This window comes from Helobdella robusta (assembly GCF_000326865.2).
Source record: "Helobdella robusta unplaced genomic scaffold HELROscaffold_50, whole genome shotgun sequence".
Taxonomy (NCBI): Eukaryota; Metazoa; Annelida; class Clitellata; order Rhynchobdellida; family Glossiphoniidae; genus Helobdella; species Helobdella robusta.
The window spans coordinates 724,677-743,636 of record NW_008705255.1 but is presented as its reverse complement, the minus strand read 5'-3'; the positions used below and the strand labels follow the sequence as shown (position 1 = coordinate 743,636).

At 34.0% G+C, this 18,960-nt stretch overlaps 3 protein-coding genes across 3 annotated transcripts in view; 1 reads left to right on the top strand and 2 right to left on the bottom strand.

The window, feature by feature from the left end:
* Positions 1-283: 283 nt before the first annotated feature.
* HELRODRAFT_193451 (hypothetical protein) lies at positions 284-7,303 on the bottom strand (the record flags this gene model as incomplete). Its single annotated transcript, XM_009027739.1, has 14 exons — positions 7,128-7,303; positions 6,815-7,103; positions 6,683-6,702; positions 6,280-6,345; positions 5,766-5,948; positions 4,517-4,948; positions 4,035-4,191; positions 3,558-3,683; positions 3,228-3,296; positions 2,925-2,980; positions 2,668-2,757; positions 1,892-1,966; positions 1,497-1,544; positions 284-364 (listed from the first exon to the last, which is right to left on the bottom strand). Exons 1-14 carry the CDS (start codon positions 7,293-7,295, stop codon positions 284-286), a joined length of 1,860 nt encoding a protein of 619 aa, XP_009025987.1. The 5' UTR covers positions 7,296-7,303.
* Positions 7,304-9,754: 2,451 nt separating this feature from the next.
* Positions 9,755-15,641, top strand: HELRODRAFT_178870 (hypothetical protein; the record flags this gene model as incomplete). Its single annotated transcript, XM_009027738.1, has 12 exons — positions 9,755-9,766; positions 10,935-11,600; positions 11,901-12,004; positions 12,321-12,429; positions 12,530-12,649; positions 13,019-13,172; positions 13,328-13,462; positions 13,759-13,827; positions 14,399-14,484; positions 14,796-14,879; positions 15,302-15,385; positions 15,582-15,641. The coding sequence occupies 12 exons, from the start codon at positions 9,755-9,757 to the stop codon at positions 15,639-15,641; spliced, it is 1,683 nt and encodes a 560-aa protein (XP_009025986.1).
* A 1,874-nt stretch (positions 15,642-17,515) lies between these two features.
* The window catches only part of HELRODRAFT_178869 (hypothetical protein), a gene marked incomplete at both ends in the record, with an annotated part of 2,705 nt that continues 1,260 nt past the window's right edge, over positions 17,516-18,960 (bottom strand). The window contains 2 exons of the mRNA XM_009027737.1: positions 17,516-17,623; positions 18,856-18,921. Coding sequence (XP_009025985.1) covers positions 17,516-17,623; positions 18,856-18,921 — 174 coding nt within the window. The remainder of the gene's footprint in view (positions 17,624-18,855; positions 18,922-18,960) is intronic.

The window sequence follows — 18,960 nt, the reverse complement described above, 5'->3', positions numbered from 1 at the left end:
GCTAATTTTTGTTTAAGCATGAATAGAAGATTTGGTTTTGATTAGTTAGAAAACATTTTTGTAATTAAAATAGCAAAATTAAAAAAAATTATGAATGATATGGAAATTAAGTCTGTTGAATTCGATAGGAGTGCGTAAAACTAACTTTCAGTAGCCAGAATAGACCAAAATTTTGAATTGCGATTTTTATGTAAGTACCTATAAATCCTAAATTACAAGTAAACGAATGTAAATGTTTCTGTAAGGTAGTAAAGGTTACAAGCGCCTGGAATGGCAGGGCTTGTCAGGGCCTGCCAATTCCCTCTCTCAATTTTACCGCAGAACCAGGTGTCTTGTCCGTGTTTAACCTCATCTCAAGTACTTGCTTTGGATGTAAGTTTTTTCATGTTTTTCAATTATTATTATTACAAATACGGAATAATATATATAATAATAATTATTATTCATCATAATTACACAAAAATATAGAAACAAATGAATAAATGAATGATAAATAAAGAACATTTATTGTTCTTAGATGGATATCACAATTTAAAAAAAAAAATTAAATCGTGTTCTATTTGAAAGGCAGTTTTATATCACAATCAATCAATCAATCAATCAATCAATCAATCAATCGATCAATCGATCAATCGATCAATCGATCAATCGATCAATCGATCAATCGATCAATCGATCAATCGATCAATCGATCAATCGATCAATCAATCAATCAATCAATCAATCAATCAATCAATCAATTAATCAATCAGTCAATCAAACAATTTGTTAATCAATCGATCAAACAAATCAAATCAGTCATACAACGAACAGTAAATCAAGTGATGGGTAGTGAATGGGTGGATGAAAAGATAGAGTAAATAAATGACTAAACCAATTGCTCAATCACTCAATCGCCCAAAAAATCAATCAATCAATTAAACATTCATTCATTCGTTGGTTCGTTCATTCATTCATTCATTAAGGTACTAAATAAAAAGACGATAAAAACTATGAAAATAAAAGTACAAAATTTCAAAATATATACAATTTTTAAAACTTCTCTAAAAATGAATAAGACTAACAATAATAAAAACAACAACAACAACAACAACAACAATAATAATAATAACAACAAGAATAATAATAATAACAGCAGTAGTAGTACTAAGAATACTTGGCAACTCTGTCATTCTTTATCACCGTGATCTTCTTTAAAAAAGTTTAATCATCACCATCAGCCCCATCACCATCATAACAATCATCATCTTCTTCATCTTCTTCTCCATCATCATCATCTTCTTCTTCATCTTCTTCTTCATCGTCATCTTCTTCTTCTTCGTCCCCATCATCATCATCTTTTCCATCATCATTTTCTTATAATCGTCATCTTCTTCTTTTTTTCATCATCATCATCATCATCTACTTCCTCATCAGTATCATCCTCCTCATCATCATCATCTTCTTCTTCTTCCTCCTCATCTTCATCATCACCATCATTCTTAAATACTGCTGACGACATCAGCGAGTCTTCGCAGACTGAGGGTACCATAGCCATCTTTTTTCTGGTGATGATGATGATGATGGAGGAAATGATGATGATAATGATGGTGGTAGTGATGATGATGGTGGTGGTAGTGATGATAACGATGGCGATAGTAGTGATGATGATGACGGTAGTGGTGGTGGTTAGGGTTAGGATGATGTTATTGACGATGATGATGATGATTGTTTTTAACAAGTTCGTTATCATTAGCTTGTTTTCGAGACAGCCCAATTGTCACCTCATCATCACCATTATACCTCATCATCGTCGTCGTCATCATCATCATCACGATCACAATCATCACCGCCACAATTACGATCGTCATCATCATCGTCATCATCATCATCATAAACTTTTTTTACTGACCGTAAGCACTGATGAAACAACTTCAATCAGTTTGGCCATTCTTTCATTTTCTAATTCGGAATTTTGTCGTTGTTGCTGATGATGATGATGTTGTTGTTGCTGATGATGATGATGTTGTTGTTGCTGATGACGATGATGTTGTTGTTGCTGATGATGATGATGTTGTTGTTGCTGATGACGATGTTGTTCCTGGATTAAAATCTCTGGAGGCTTTTGTCATAATTTATAGATGAATGAATGAATGGACAGATAAATGAATGAATGAATGAATGAATGAATGAATGAATGAATGATCGAACGAACGAATGAACAAACGAACGAATGAACGAACGAACGAACGATTGATTAAACTACTAAAACAAACAGACAAACAAACAAACGAATGAATAAAACACATATTAATGAATAAACGAATGAACGAACGAACGTAAGAATGAATGAATGAATGAACGAACGAACGAACGACCAAATAAATTAACGAATGGTCATAATCATCATCAGCGGATACCTCTCTCTTTCTAATTATTCTAATTTGAGCGTCAGTATTCATGTGCCTTATGCGCCATCTGGGTAATAATAATAATAATAATCATTATAATAATAATATAATAATAGTCATAATATTCATTATAATAATAATAACAATCATAATAATAAGGTAGTAATTTTTGTGGATTCGAATGTACAATGTTGTTGAGAATGAACCAATGAATGAATTACTAACAAGAATAATAATAATAATAATAACAAGAATAGTAGAAATAATAATAATAAACCTGCCTGTATATCTTGCCATAGATACATTGATACATCAGGGAACATATGCCCCTGCATATTGACCTCTCGCTTATTCCTTCTAAAGATATCTAAAGATAGTATTCATTCATTCATTTATTTATTCATTCATTCATCTGTCTATTCATTCATTCATTCATCCATTCATTTATTCATCTATTCATCCATTCATACATTCATTCATTATCCTCATTATTATTATTATTGCTATTGTTATCATTATCAGCAGTAGCAAAACCTCGGGTATGGCCAGGTAAAAAAATCTCTTCTGCCTCCCTGTCATCGGTTGAGTGACTGAATGAATGGATGAATGGATGAATGAATGGGATGAATGGAAGAATGAATGGATGAATGAATGGATGGATGAATGAATGGGATGAATGATTGAATGGATGAATGAATGAATGAATGAATAAATGAATGGGATGAATGAATGAGATGATTGAATGAATGAATGAACAAATGAACTATCATCATCATCAACAGCAACATTATAATCATCATCATCACCACCACAATCATCATCATCAGCATCGTCTACTTGAAGCAACCAGCGAGAAATCATGAAGACGGACATTTCTATCATAATAATTGTAAGACATTGCAGAGCCTGTGGTGATGATGGTGATGATGATGGTGATGATAATGGTGATGATGATGGTGATGATGGTGACGATGATGATGATAGTGGTGATGATGATGAATGTAGTATTAGTATTCTTGGTGACGATATTTATAATAATAATAAGCCAGTCATCCAACTAATATCATCATCATCGTCATCATCCTCGTCATCATCATTACCGTCATCATCTTTCTTTACCACCATCATCACCGCCTCTCAACCACCACAATCATCGCCATAACTCACTCTGCCAGTTCAAATAGTACAATTCTGCATGATTAATTAGGTGCCCCGAGACGGCCAGCCAATCAGAGAAGAGCTTTCTTAGGGCGACGAATCCCTTTATGAAATCTGGGTCAAACTCACGGTAACCTACATAGTAATAATAATTATAATCATAATAAACTATAATAATTATAATAATATAGTTTAATTATAATAATATTAATAATGAATAATAAAATTACTTACTAATAGGTCTATTTACTTTAGAAAAACAACAACACCATCACAAACAACATCATCATCATCACAAACATCATCATCATCATCATCATCGTCATCATCACAAACATCATCATCATCATCATCATCACAAACAACATCATCATCGTCATCACAAACAACATCATCATCATCACAATCATCACCATCATCATCATCACAAACAACATCATCATCATCAACACAATCAATAAAAAGACCATCACTATCAGCACCAACCGTAATCGTAGTGAACGTATTGGATGAGTGTCTTACAGTCAGTCAATCCGGTCCAGTAGAGAGGGAACATGTTCTTGTGGGTAACGTTCCTCAACCTCGCGAGCTGAACTGTGACATAATCATTTGCGTCATGATCATCGTGAGCCGAGCAAGAGATCTGATGATGACGATGATGATGATGACGACGATTATGGTGGTGGTAATGATGATGGTGGTGGTGGTGACGATGGTGGTGATGATGATGACGGTGGTGGTTTGTTGATAATGAAGATAGTGTGTTGATAACGATGGTGGGATCTTATAATGATGGTGACGAAAGAAGAAACATCTTTATCATACATCACCATCATCATAATCATCACCACCATCATCATAATCATCACCCCCACCATCATCATAATCACCACCACCATTATCATAATCATCACCACCACCATCATCATAATCATCACCACCACCATAACTATCATCGTCATCCCGACCTCACGTATGGTGAAACAAAATGGCCTCTTAATTGCGTAACTGGTGGCATGAAGCTTCCTGAAGCCACCACAAATACCACAGCCATCGATGACGAAATCCCTGCCTACGATTGGCTGCATGGTTTTGCAAACTAGGTCAAGAGGGTAATCAGGTCGGTTATTATTATTAATGTTGTTAATGCGGTTGCTGTGATTGTGCAGGTCGTAGACTGCTTGACTGCTGATGGTCCTGGTGTAGTTCCTGTTAAACATTGACCTGACCAATTCAATGCGACTATTATTATTATTATTATTGTTATTATTGTTGTTGTTGTTGTTGTTATTATTATTATTGTTGTTGTTGTTGTTGTTATTGTTGATATTATTATTGTCATTGTTATTACTCCCGTGAGAGATGAGAGATTCTAAATAAGGCCATCTTGCATCTGTGATCTGAGTATGAAAAAGTTATAAAAAAAAGTACTTCTACTACTACTTCTACTACTACTACTACTTCTACTACTACTAATAACAACAATAATAATAATAATATATTAATAATAATAATATAATAATAATAATAAAATACTAAACAGTATTTCCAATTATGGCATAGTGGTCTATAGTGTTAAATACACCAAAAGCGGTTTCCCTGTGTATTTGTTTGAAAATAACAACAGTTCGAATGATGTTACTGATGCTGTTGATGCTGTTGATGTTGTTGATGATGTTGTTGTTGATGTTGATGATGTTGTTGATGTTGATGTTGTTGTTGTTGTTGATGTTGTTGTTGTTGTTGATGTTGTTGTTGTTGTTGTTGTTGATGTTGTTGCTGGCATTGTAAATATCGCCAAAACTTTCATTAGCATAATCAAGGCTGCTGACGTGTTGCATGCTATCAATCGCGATCTCATGAATATTAATGTTACTGCTGTTGCTGTTGTGGTAGTTGTAGCTGATGTGGTTGCTGTCACTAGAGTTTAAAATCCTTTGGAGTTGGTTGTAAACAAATTTTTACCAAGTTGGTCAGGCAGTCAAACCACGCACAATTTAATCAATCGATCAATCAATCATTCATTCATCCAATCAATCAATCGATCGATCACTCACCCACCCACTCACTCACTCACTCACTCACTCACTCACTCACTCACTCACTCACTCACTCACTCACTCACTCATTCATCCAATCAGTCAATCATTCAAACAAACCAGCCAGCCAGCCAATCAACCAACCAACCAACCTATGGAAAGACAAACAGTAAAAAACTTTACAAAGATCTTCATCACAGGCGAGACTATGTCTACAAAGATTGAACAATACTCTCTCCAATTTATTACTATCTCCGTAATCATCATCATCATCATCACCGTTTCCATTTTCAGTGGCGGTACTGATGATGATACCATTTGCATCCAGGTAACTCTCCAGTGCCTGAACTAATCTATTGAGCTGTACATTGAATGAGAAATTGGATGAATGAATGAGTGAATAAATGAATGAATGAATGAATAAACAAACGAACAAATGAACGATTGAATGAATGAATGAATGAACGAATGAATGAATTATGGGGGGAATGAATGGATAGACGATAGAGTGAATAAATAAAAGAACGAATTAGTAAATGAATGAGGAAAGATATAAACTTTTTTTCGACACCCTCATCTTTCATCATCACCACCACCAACATCATCGTCATCATTACCATCATCAACACCACCATCATCGTCACAACCACCACCACCACCATCATTATCATCGTCGTCATCATCATCGTAACTTTTTTGCAGAATTTTTTATTGCAAGACGGTTCTTGGCACCATTTGCTGTTCACAACCCTAGCCCACTGAGTGAATGAATGAATGGATGAATGAATGAATGAATGAATGAATGAATGAATGAATGAATGAATGAATGGATGAATGAATGAATGAAGGACAGTGTTTTCTTGTCTAAAATAACTGACTTTAAATAAAAATGACGGAGCCCCGCCAGGCTTAATCCGTCCCTGAATACTACTACTACTACTACTACCACTACTACTACTACTGCTGCTGCTACTACTACTACTACTACTGTTTCTACTACTACTACCACTACTACCACTACTGCTGCTTCGACTTCTATCAATAATAATGATGACAATCTTATTGTTAATAAACAAGACGAAAAATATTACTAACCAAATCCAAGTTTTCAATGGCTGAAAATACAAATATTACTCAATCAAAATCAATCAATCAATCAACCAATCAATCAATCAATCAATCAATCATACGATCAATCGACAACTAAACAAAAAACAATCAACTAACCAATATTTTCATAAAAAATTTGGTTCAAAAAAAAGGCTCTCTCCTCGTCATCATCGTCCTTGCTACCTCCGCCATCTTCATCGTCATCAGTGACGTCATCTTCATCGCCGTCATCGTAAACGCTGCGATCATCATCATCAATTCTGTAATCATCATCAGGAACGGCGTTCGGCGTGTCGATGTCACTGAGGCTGTTGAATTTCGGGCTTATGAGAACGTTCGACAGGTCGTCGGTGACTAAATCGCCAATGTCGTCACCATCGTCATCACCATCGTCATCATCATCGTCATCATCATCGTCATCTTCGTCGTCGTCATTATTTTCGTTGATTATGTTTATTACAATTGGCATATCGTTATTATTATTATTATTATTGTTATATTTATTATTATAATTATTAACGTTTCTGATGCTATCGTTATTATTATTATTATCATTATTATTATTATTATTATTCTCAACCTCCACTGACGTTAGCATGATGTCAAATGGTGATGACGACGACGTGACTGACGACAAAGGTAATGATGACGATGGTGCTGCTGATGATGATGACGACGGTGCTGCTGATGACGATGACGATGGTGGCGCTGATAATGATGACGATGGTGGCGCTGATAATGATGACGATGGTGGCGCTGATAATGATGACGACGGTGCTGCTGATGACGATGACGATGGTGGCGCTGATAATGATGACGATGGTGGCGCTGATGACGATGGTGGCGCTGATAATGATGACGATGGTGGCGCTGATGATGATGACGGTGCTGATGATGATGACGACGGTGCTGATGATGATGACGACGGTGCTGATGATGACGATGACAGTGGTGGTGCTGCTGATGACGATGACGGTGGCGGGGATGGTGACAACGATGACGTCAAAATACTAAGGCTGACTGCACTCAAATTGGTGTCAATTACCTGATCATTTGGCTTCAGATTGTCATAGGAATCCATTTTGTATTAATATTATTATTATTTTTTTTTTTATTATTGCTATTGTTGGTATTATTTAGTTTATTTGGCTACCTATCAGATCTTCCTGCTATGAAATAATTGCATAATAATTTCATATAAATAATAATAAATATAAGTGTAAACATATAACATATATTTGTAAGGAGATAGAAGGATGAAAATAGAGAAAAAGAGAGAGGAGAGAGAGAGGGGGGGAGAGAGAGACTTCTAATTACAAGTAACCACTTCTAATTACAAACAACTTTTTGATCATATGAAAAATTAGCACCAGATTTTGTTACATTACATTACAAATACTATAATTTATAATATCATTTATACTGTGTATACACATCTTCTAAATCTACACACCTACTAAATACTGTACCAAATTCTAAATTTTAACAATTTTTACTTCAACTGAATTAGAGATTTAAAACTTTTTATACTTCTAGGAAGATTTTCAAATCACAGATTCCCATATTAGGCATATTTACATGTTCTTTACAAAATTTTCATTAATCACAGCTCACATTCCCGAAATTTTACATATAAAAATCTTGTAAATTTACCAATTTTGGAAAATCTCACAGCTTATTAGTAAAAGTATGTGTAATAAGTTATTACATTTTTCATACTTTTACATGTTTAAACATTTACAAAGCTTTACATAAATACAAAAAATTTAAACATTTACGATCTACACATGATTAAATAAAATAATCTACACTTATGTAAGATTTTTTGTTTCATTTAAAAATACTACATTCTTTTTGTGTTTTTGGTGTTTTACTTTTTAAAATATTTTAATTTAAATTTTTAATCAATCTCACAATGATTTACATTACACTAGGCTATTTTTCACTATTACTTTTAAAAATTTTTAAAATTTTCCAAACTATGAAAACTAGAATTCAAAATTTGGTAGAATTGAAAAAATACTCCCAACATGGGAGTATTTATGATTAATGATTAGATTATCAAACTCAACTAAACAGCGAGTCGACCTCAAAACCAAAGCCATTTTCGGCTAAAAGTGAACTTCAGTTTTAAATACATATACATTGATTTACTTATTTATTCATAAATAAAATACATAAAATATCACGCCATTTTCCTAAAATAATCTACGTACTATGAATACCCTGAATATATTTATCCCTATAAGTACAGAAAAGTACAATGCAGTACAAAACTATATAGTATGAAATTTAAATACAATTGTTTATAAAGATCACTAATTGTATATAAAATATTAATACATCAGATTTTTTCGATGTTAATAATTTTTCTTGTACCGTTTTATTAAATTCATATACAGTTAATAAAATTTTACAAGTAAAAAGAAGAAAGAACCAATGAAAAAACTATAGATAGATAGACAGACAGACAGATAGATGAATAGAGAGAGAGAGAGAGAGAGAGAGAGAAACAGAAACAAAGGCAGATATATAAATATGAAATAAAAAATACCAAATTTCACTTTCACGATTGAGCTGTCCTTACTGATGAATAGACACGCGAGTAAGACAGGCAGGCATTTGTCAAAAATTAACATTAGCGCGATTGTATGTGAAGCTAAGAAAGTGTTAAACATTTTTGCTGTAATATTAATTAAAATTAATAAAATAATAATATAATAATTTTTTTTAAACGTAATAGCAAGTTCTTATGTTTAAAATTCAGGTTAAATCAAAAAAATGATCGAAAATAAACTATACATCAACACCATTTCTGAGAACTTATTTTAAGATACAGTGACGTGTTGGTATCCGGGATTTCTACGGTTAGTTTCGCATAAAAACCACACACGCACGCACACGCGCACACCCACACACACCCACACACAAAGAAGAATCAATTTATGAGACGTTCACATCCTAACGGTCTAAATATAATTATAGCAAATTTAATTACTTAAGGAATTCTATATAGGCAAAATAGGATTAACCTTCTTTAAGTTAAATTAAACAGATATGAACGATCGAGTGTACAAATTTTGAGTCTTCAGGAAAAATTGTTATTAAAATAATTCGTCTTAAATTTGAACGATTTGAACGCTTTGATGATCAAACTAACGATTGTGGCACACACATACATAAACACACACACACACACACACATATATACATAAACACGCACACACATACATAAACACACACACACATATATATATATACACATATATATATATATATATATATATATATATATATATATATATATGTGTGTGTGTGTGTGCACACACCAATTTCTCTGGCATTTTTGGCTGGGTTTGTATTCAATAAAAAGGTTATATCATTTTTCTCATTGTGTGTGTGTGTGTGTGTGTGTGTGTGTGTGTGTGTGTGTGTGTGTGTGTGTGTGTCTGTATATATTAATATATGTTATTAATTTCTATATGCTATTGAAATTTATATCAGTGTGTAATCTACCTATGTATATAAATAAACAATAGCAATAAAATGTTCTAGAACATTCTCCGTTATATTAGTAGAGTCACATAATAATAATAATAACAATAATATAATAATAGAAAGAACAATAATATTAATAATAACGGCTATTTCATTCGTTCGTTCGTTCGTTCGTTTGTTCGTCATCGATCGTAATATTATAAAACTTCGAACCCTCGACTTATTGTTGTTCGAGAGTAATTAATATAACTAGATGAATAAATAGATCACACCAATTTCTCTGGCATTTTTGACTGGGTTTGTATTCAATAAAAAGGTTATATTATTTTTCTCATTTATTAGCAAGGGCCGTGGCCAATAGGGTGGGGGTGAAGCTATAGGGTCTTCCCTCCTTCCCGGAAGTAATTTTTCCGAATAATCTTGTAATAAATTTAATAACCTTATTGGTTTTAGTAAAGAACATGTAAATAGATAGAAGTATAAAAAAGTTCTAAACTTCTAATTCAGTTGAAGTAAAATTTGTGGATATTTTAAAATCTAAATTTTATTGCTGAATTTTATTGTTTAAAATGAAATTAATGTCTTTCTATCGGTTGCTCTTCTACCACTACTACCTAATTACTTAAAAAATTACTGCTACTGCTACGGCCACTGTGGCTGGTGCTGTTACTACAGCTGCTGCTGTTACTACAGCCACCACTATTAATGTAATACTGAAGTTATGATTTAATGTTGGCAGATTTCCCTTGTCACATTAGCAATTAACGACAACAACATCGATAACGACAACGTCAACAACAACATCAACAAAAACAACATCAACAACAACAACATCAATAAAAACAACATCAACAACAACAGCAACAACAACAACAAGTTCAACAACAACAACATCAACAATATCGACAGCAACAACAACAACATCAGCAACGGCATGGATTACGAGAACGAGATCCTTGACGTCCGCAACAACAGCGTTATAGATGTTGAAAAAAATGACGATGACGTCATTGTGCCGAATTTCAACATGGCGGTCTCTTCTTTTTCTCTTGTTGGTGGCGACGGGGAATATGTTTGCCAAGATTACAACAACAACTTCAACAATGACAACGGCCTCATCAACAGCAACAACATCAACAACAACGACAACAACAGCAACAACAACATTATGAATGCTTATGATGACGTATTTACTTCCGCCGCCAAAGATGACGTCACAAGCAACAACAACAACAACGTTAATAGTAATAATAATAATAATAATGATAAGGATGGGAATAATGATGATGACGATGATGATTTTGTTGATGTTGATAATGATGAAGATCTAAATATGGACAAAGTTGAGGAGATGTTTAACGAGAGTTGCTCCGAAGTTATGTGTCGAGATAGTAAATGTTTGAAGGTAATGTCATCATCGTCGTCGTCATCATCATCGTCGTCGTCATCATCATGTCAATTGACATCACAACTCACCACACACACACGCACACCACACATACACACACTTTTTTTATCTCTTTTTCTCTCTCACACACACACACACACACACACACACACACACACACACACACACACACACACATATATATATATATACACACACGAACACACACTTTCTCTTTCTCTCACTCTCAAACACACACACACACGAACTCTCTTTCGCCACACACACACACACACACACACACACACACACACACAGCTAAGAGAAGATTTCACAAACATAGAGAGGGTGTTATCCTCTGGTCATCCGAATAGTTTGATAGAAGATAGGTACTTGTGTACACTGTTTAGACTGGCCGTTCAGTTAGGCATGTCTTGTTCTTACCCGATCTGTAAAAATCCATTTTGCGATATCGTTAATTGGATTAGATGGTAGGCTGGTTGATTGGTTGGCTGGTTGATTGGTTGACTGGTTGATGAATATTAATTAGTTTGAATATGTTAAGTAGTTAATTGGTTAGAATATGTTAAGTAGTTAAAAGCGGCATAATAGTGCAATGGTTAAGGCGCCTGATGTTGCGGTAATTTATAATAATATAATCAGAAACCAGTTCTCATGAATATTAAATAGGTATTAATGAATATTTAAAAAATATTTTTACCTCTCTAAATATATCAGCAATGGCGGACAGCACGGAAATGACGATGATGATGTTGACGTCATAATTGGAAGAATCTTCAAGACGTACATTGAATTCAATCATTCGACCTTTAATGAAGCATTTTGGGTGATTTTTTAAAATTATTAATATTATTATTATTATTATAATTTCTGTTGTTGCTGCTGCTGTTGTTATGTAATAATTATCATAGCTGTCAGCCAATCAGAGAGAAGGGTTACGATACGAAGTTAAGGGCGCCCTAATGAGTTTCGGTCACGTGGTCGCCTTCGCCAGCTCACGTGACCCTGACCTCGACGGGCACCGTTCGACCTTCATTATTAAAAAGGTTACCTAATAATAATAATAATAAAAATAATAATGGTAGTAATATTAATAATAAAAATAGCAATGGTCATAGTAATTTGTTTCAACTCTCTCTTTCGCCCACCGTCATTTCTTTCTCCCTTTCTTTCTTTCTGTCTGTCTTTCTCTCTCTCTCTCTTTCTTTCTTTCTTTCTATTTATTTTTCTTTATCTCTCTCTCTTTCTTTCTTTCTTTCTATTTATTTTTTTTTATCTCTCTCTCTTTCTCTCTATCTCTCATTTTTCTCCTCTCTCTTTTTTTTGTACCCTTTTCTTACTCCCTCTATCTTTTACTCTTTCTCATTTCTCCAGCACTCACTCACTCACACACTCACTCACTCACTCACCAACAGACAAATTCCCGCCAATTCAACACGCTGAATGAAATATTAAAGATGACGACGACGACGATGATAAAAGGTACCCATGAGAATGTATCTAAATTGTTGTGGTATCTATCTATTGGAGATATGGATACATCGATACAGTGGATATCATTTGAGAACGGTTGGTGGATCTCCTTAGTTTATCATCATCGTCGTCAACCATATCATCATCGTCATCATCATCGTCATCATCATCATGATCGTCATCATCAACATCAACATCAACATCATCATTAACATCATCACCACGATCATCACCACCACCATCATCATCAGGAAATACACTATTTCCGCCCCCACAAATGATGCAACCACGTGATCTAGCCACCCACGTGAGTTTAGCGCGAGGTCTGTTGGAAGGATCCAGATACCTCTACAAACAGTGCGGAATTTACTTCTTGAATTTCGACGGTTGTGATGATGATGATGATGATGGTGATGATGATGATGATGGTGATGATGATGATGAGGAGGAAGAGCAAGAGGATGGTGATGGTGATGATGATGATGTGGAAGAGCAAGAGGATGATGATAATGATGACGAAGAAGATGGTGATGATGAGGAAGAGCAAGAGGATGATGATAATTATGACGAAAAAGATGGTGATGATGATGATGAGGAGGAGAAAGAGGATGGCGATGATGACGACGATGATGAAAAAATGCGACGATGACGTCATCCATTACTTACTCACTGATCGGTACAGCTTCGGCCATGTCTTACAACTCCAGTCAGAGCAGGGTCGTCCTGTCAGACTTCTCTAAAATCCTTCCAGGTGATGATCATCATCATAGCCACCACCACCATCATCATCAAAACCACCGCCACCATCATCATCAAAACCACTGCTACCATCATCATCCTAACCACCACCATCATCATCATAATCGCCAACATCATCATCATCATAACCACCGCCACCACCATCATCATCATAACCACCAGCATCATCATTATAACCACCACCATCATCACCAACCCTATATAAGTCTATAAAAACTCTATATAACACTTTATAGCCCTTAAATTTGTTTATGGTGTTTAACGAGAAGAAATGAGAGGGCAAACATGGGGATGAGTTAAGAGATAGGGAATGGGAATTTTCGGGAACGTTGTCAAAAATGGGACTTCGGGAGAGTATTGGGAGTGGGGAGAAAAACTGGAGGGAATTCGGAACATATTTCAATTCACCAGCTCACCTCCATTGACCATGATGATAACGACGATGATGATGACGATGACGACGATGGTGATTGTTATTATGAAATAACCAAATGATGGTGAAAATTATAAAATGGTGATGGTGATGATGACGACGACGACGACGATGATGATGATGATTACAGTTGGCCGTCTCAATTATGACGATGTCGATGAAGATGACTTCCAAATATTCCTACAAAGCCTTCCAATGAATACCGTTTCGCCGAAGGTAATTAATTAATTAGTTAATTAATTAGTTAATTAATTAATTAATTAATTAATTAATTAGTAATTATTATGAGTTTCGTTGAAGTCAGTTAACCCACCAACCAACCATTCAGCCAATTAACAAATCAACCAACCAATCTACTATCCAACCAACCAACTAACCATCCAACCAACCAACCAATCACCCATTAACTAACCACCCAACCAAACAACCGACCAACCAATCAACCAACCGACCAACCAACCAAGTTACTCCGTGGAGATCTTAGAGAAGAAATCCTATCATTCGGCATATGTACATTTATGATTCAGTGTGTGACCGGCCATAGTTACAGATGGCATTTGAGGCACGAATGCTTTGACTATGCCTTTGAAAAAATTGGGAAAGAAAGAGGAGTAAGAGACAGATATTATTATTATTATTATTATATTGTGTGTGTTTGTGTGCGTGCGTGTGCGCGCGTATGTACGTGTGTGTGTATGTGTGTGTGTGTGTGTGTGTGTGTGTGTGTGTGTGTGTGTGTGTGTATGTGTGTGTGTGTGTGTGTGTGTGTGTGTTTGCCGCTTAAGTCTTTGAAAATTTGAAAATAAATTTAAAAAAAATTAATACTAGCAATAATTAAGTTTAAAAAGAAGTTATATCATGATTTAGTTATAAAAATGATAAAATACATTATTAATGTATAAACAATTGTATATGTGTTTGTGCGTGTGTGTTTGCGTGTGTGTGTTTGTGCGTGCGTGTGTGTTTGTGTGATTTATTCAAATCATCATGACTTTTATTATTACTACTGTATGTAATTATGATGCACGTACAGGTCGTGCCTTATCAACCCGAATGCCTCGAGGTAGCGAATGACAAGTTGATGCTTTTCCAACTTCTTAGAGAAATGATTGATAGGGTAAATAGCATTAACAAAATATATTATTATTATTATTATTATTATGAGTAGTAGTAGTAGTAGTAGTAGTAGCAGTAGTAGTAGTAGTTGTTGTTGTTTTAGTAGTAGTATCATTTTTTCAAATGTTTCACTGATAAAAATATTGAATCATCATCATCACCAGCATCACTATTATCATCATCACAATTATCATCAGCACTTCAGTGATAGGCCGCCAGGACTGAGCGATATTGCGAACAGTCTGTCGTTACTATAGAAACCACAAAGATAATATAACAGGGATGTGTTATATATATTTTTTTCATTTACATATCTTTGGTGAAATTCACACGCCCTTCACTTTACACATTCCACATTCAAAAAATATTCTACTCTTCCGACTTTTTTGCCAAATTCAATGGTGAAGAGGTTATTTAAAAAAAGTTATGAATATTTTTTAACGACGATATGTCGCAATTTACATATCAATTTTTTTTATATAATTCGTTTAGTAACTATTTGGTTTAGTTGTTAAGATGCCTGCCATTGCTGTGATAATGGCCAAGTTCGACTGCAGAAAAAACTCCGCTTTCTGAAAATTTTTTGAGAGAGAATTTAAAATCTTTTAGAGAATTTTATACATAACTATGTAGTTATGTAGCTCTTTGGTAAGGCAAAAGATTTGCAATTAATTTTTTTGCCACCAAAAATATAGCAAGAGTACATGATAAATATTCCCTAATTAACAATACACACTATGTTGTTGCGCATTTTTGCGCGTGTATTTATATGTGTACGTGCAATTAGCACTGTGTATTGAACGCCTTCGAAACTATCTGGTATCTGTCATCCATCGGTCACTGACCGTTTCGGCAGAAGAGAAAAAGCTAAATATGTTAAAATATTTAAGTACTTTAAAAAGGAATGAAGTTTATTATTAAACTATAATATCAATCAATCAATCTTCGTTTAGCTTCCAGAGACCCAGTTCCCCGAGGTAGGAGGTATTATTAAACTATAATAATGGACAAATTTGAAAATTTGATGGATTGCTCATCAAAGCTGAAAAACGACACCAGAATCTTAAGCGCACTAAAAATGTGCGGTGGTGCGTTCGAGGGCCTGTATAGATATTCAAAGTATATGGCATATGGTATATATATATATATATATATATATATATATATATATATCTATGGGTTTCACGTATAAACACATAGAATATGACGCCATTATTAATACCAGTCAGCCATATGACGGCGTAACCACCTGTAACTGTAGAAATTCCTGGTCTGGAGCTGCAATGACCGTATTCAAATGCAAAGTGATCCCAGCTTGCTACATGCATAGACTTTTCGGCGTGAATTTTTCACGTATTCACAAGCTCAGTGAGTTTGTTTATTTTTGATAGCTGTTATACTTAAGAGGGAATTAACAGAAACAGCTTCCATACATTGTTCCAGAAGAAAGGTTTCAAATGAGAGTTAAAGTCATTTGTTCAACAAAGCATTTAATTACGGTAGTATCCTCTGAGGAATGTCAATAGAGTGAATGACATAATAATAATAATAATTATTATTATTATAATAATTACGCTAACTACTTTTTTATGCATACCTAGACCGATATAATACCTTAATATTTATCACACATACATACAGATATGGGTATATGTATCGTGTCTGTATAGGTATTTTTGCGGTATATTCGAAACGTAGAGCGAATTGTCCATATATGGTACCAACCTAATATCCTTACGTACGCTAAAAGGATTATATTACAGCTTTCCAGTGGAAAGTAAAATCGGAAAAATTTGTAGAATGTTTTTTCTTATGCTCTTGCTCCGTCTATTTTGCTTATTAACTTTTTAAAATACTCACACACACACTCACACACACACATATATATGTATATATTTTTATGATATTTATATATATATATATATATATATATACACCAACGCTGGCTCACATACACACACATACCTACATATACATTTTGTTAGTTACGTGGGGTTATTTTTATTGGTTTTTAAAAGAATTTACTATGAAATTTATAATAAAGACTATTTGTTTGCATATCAAAATAAATTAATTTATATATATATATATATATATATATATATACATAACTATATGTTCTTTTATTTATTTAAATGACACTTGAATTTTTTTGTAACTTGTTTTCGACTTGCAAATTACTTGCTGAAGCCGAAGGCTGGCTTAGTAGGATTGAACTATAGTCACCCTTTTTTTTACACTGTTCGATCATGTTAAAAATTTATTTGCTCATGAAATAAACGACTTTAATAGATCGAAATTGTTATTTGAACAACTATCTTTATTATATTCAATGAATATTTTACATTCTGCTGGTGCTCATTGAAATTGGTTGCTGAAATGATACGTTGGCTTACCGCAGTGGCTTACTGGGTCTCATACAACTGTTTCATGGCGGTTTTCTGTACATATAATGCTTTAAATAAATCAATATATTTATTTCACAATTATTTTTGTCAATATAAACAAAGAAATTGCTTTTGTTTGGTGAAATACAGTGGCCAAGTAAAGCCGTATGTTGGCTTAATCGGATTTTTTTCATATATACAATACTATGAAATAAATAAATCAATCAATCAACCAATCGGTCGGTCAGTCAACCAGTCAACCAACCATCCAACTAACCAATCAATCAACCATCCATTCATTCAATCAACTAATCAACCAACCAATCGACCAATCAATGAACCATATTTGAAAAATATTTGCAAGGCTTGTTCAAACTCGAACAAACACTTAACCGTACAGATCTACAAACAATTTCGAGATTTTAGTAAAGAAAGAAAAACACAACAGTTGCTTTTATTAAATCAAGAAATATCCAAAAATTCAAAAATTTCATAACCAAATTAAAAAAAACTAGAAACCAGTCAACATTTAATAAATAAATAAATATATAAATAGACAATATTAAAAAGATTGTTCAAAAAGGTAAAATTTAAAGCGACGATGAAAAAAAATGTAGTTTGTTTTGTTGGTGTGGTGCTGTGAAGCGAAAACAAACAAACAAACACATCACAAAAAATAGTAAGAAGTCGCAAGAATAGCAGTCAGTCACCTACCTACAATTAAATTACTCTCAGGGCCCTAGCTTACTTATAATCATTAACTCAACTCACCTACCTACAAATATGTATTGGAATTTTACTTGTTTTAGGTATTTTAATTTATATATTTCAGCGTTTTTATTTTACTTGAAACTTTTTAACTAATGTTAAATCCTAGCCTACCTACGATTGTTCAACTCAGCTCAATCCCTAACTTACCTATGAATTAAATTAAAGTCCGGTAAAGAAAATAGAAAGTTGAAGAGAAACATAAACAACGACACCGAATGAATGAATGTTTTGTATGTGTGTGTTGTATTGATGTGTGTGTGTAAATGTGCGGGCGTGTACTCTCCAGAAACTTCTTCACTCACTACGGACGAACCTCCATTGCACCGATCATCATCTGACACGCATCGATGGAATGAATTTGACCGGATACTGAATAACACTGAATGGAAAAAAATTAATTCATTAAAATAAAAAAAAC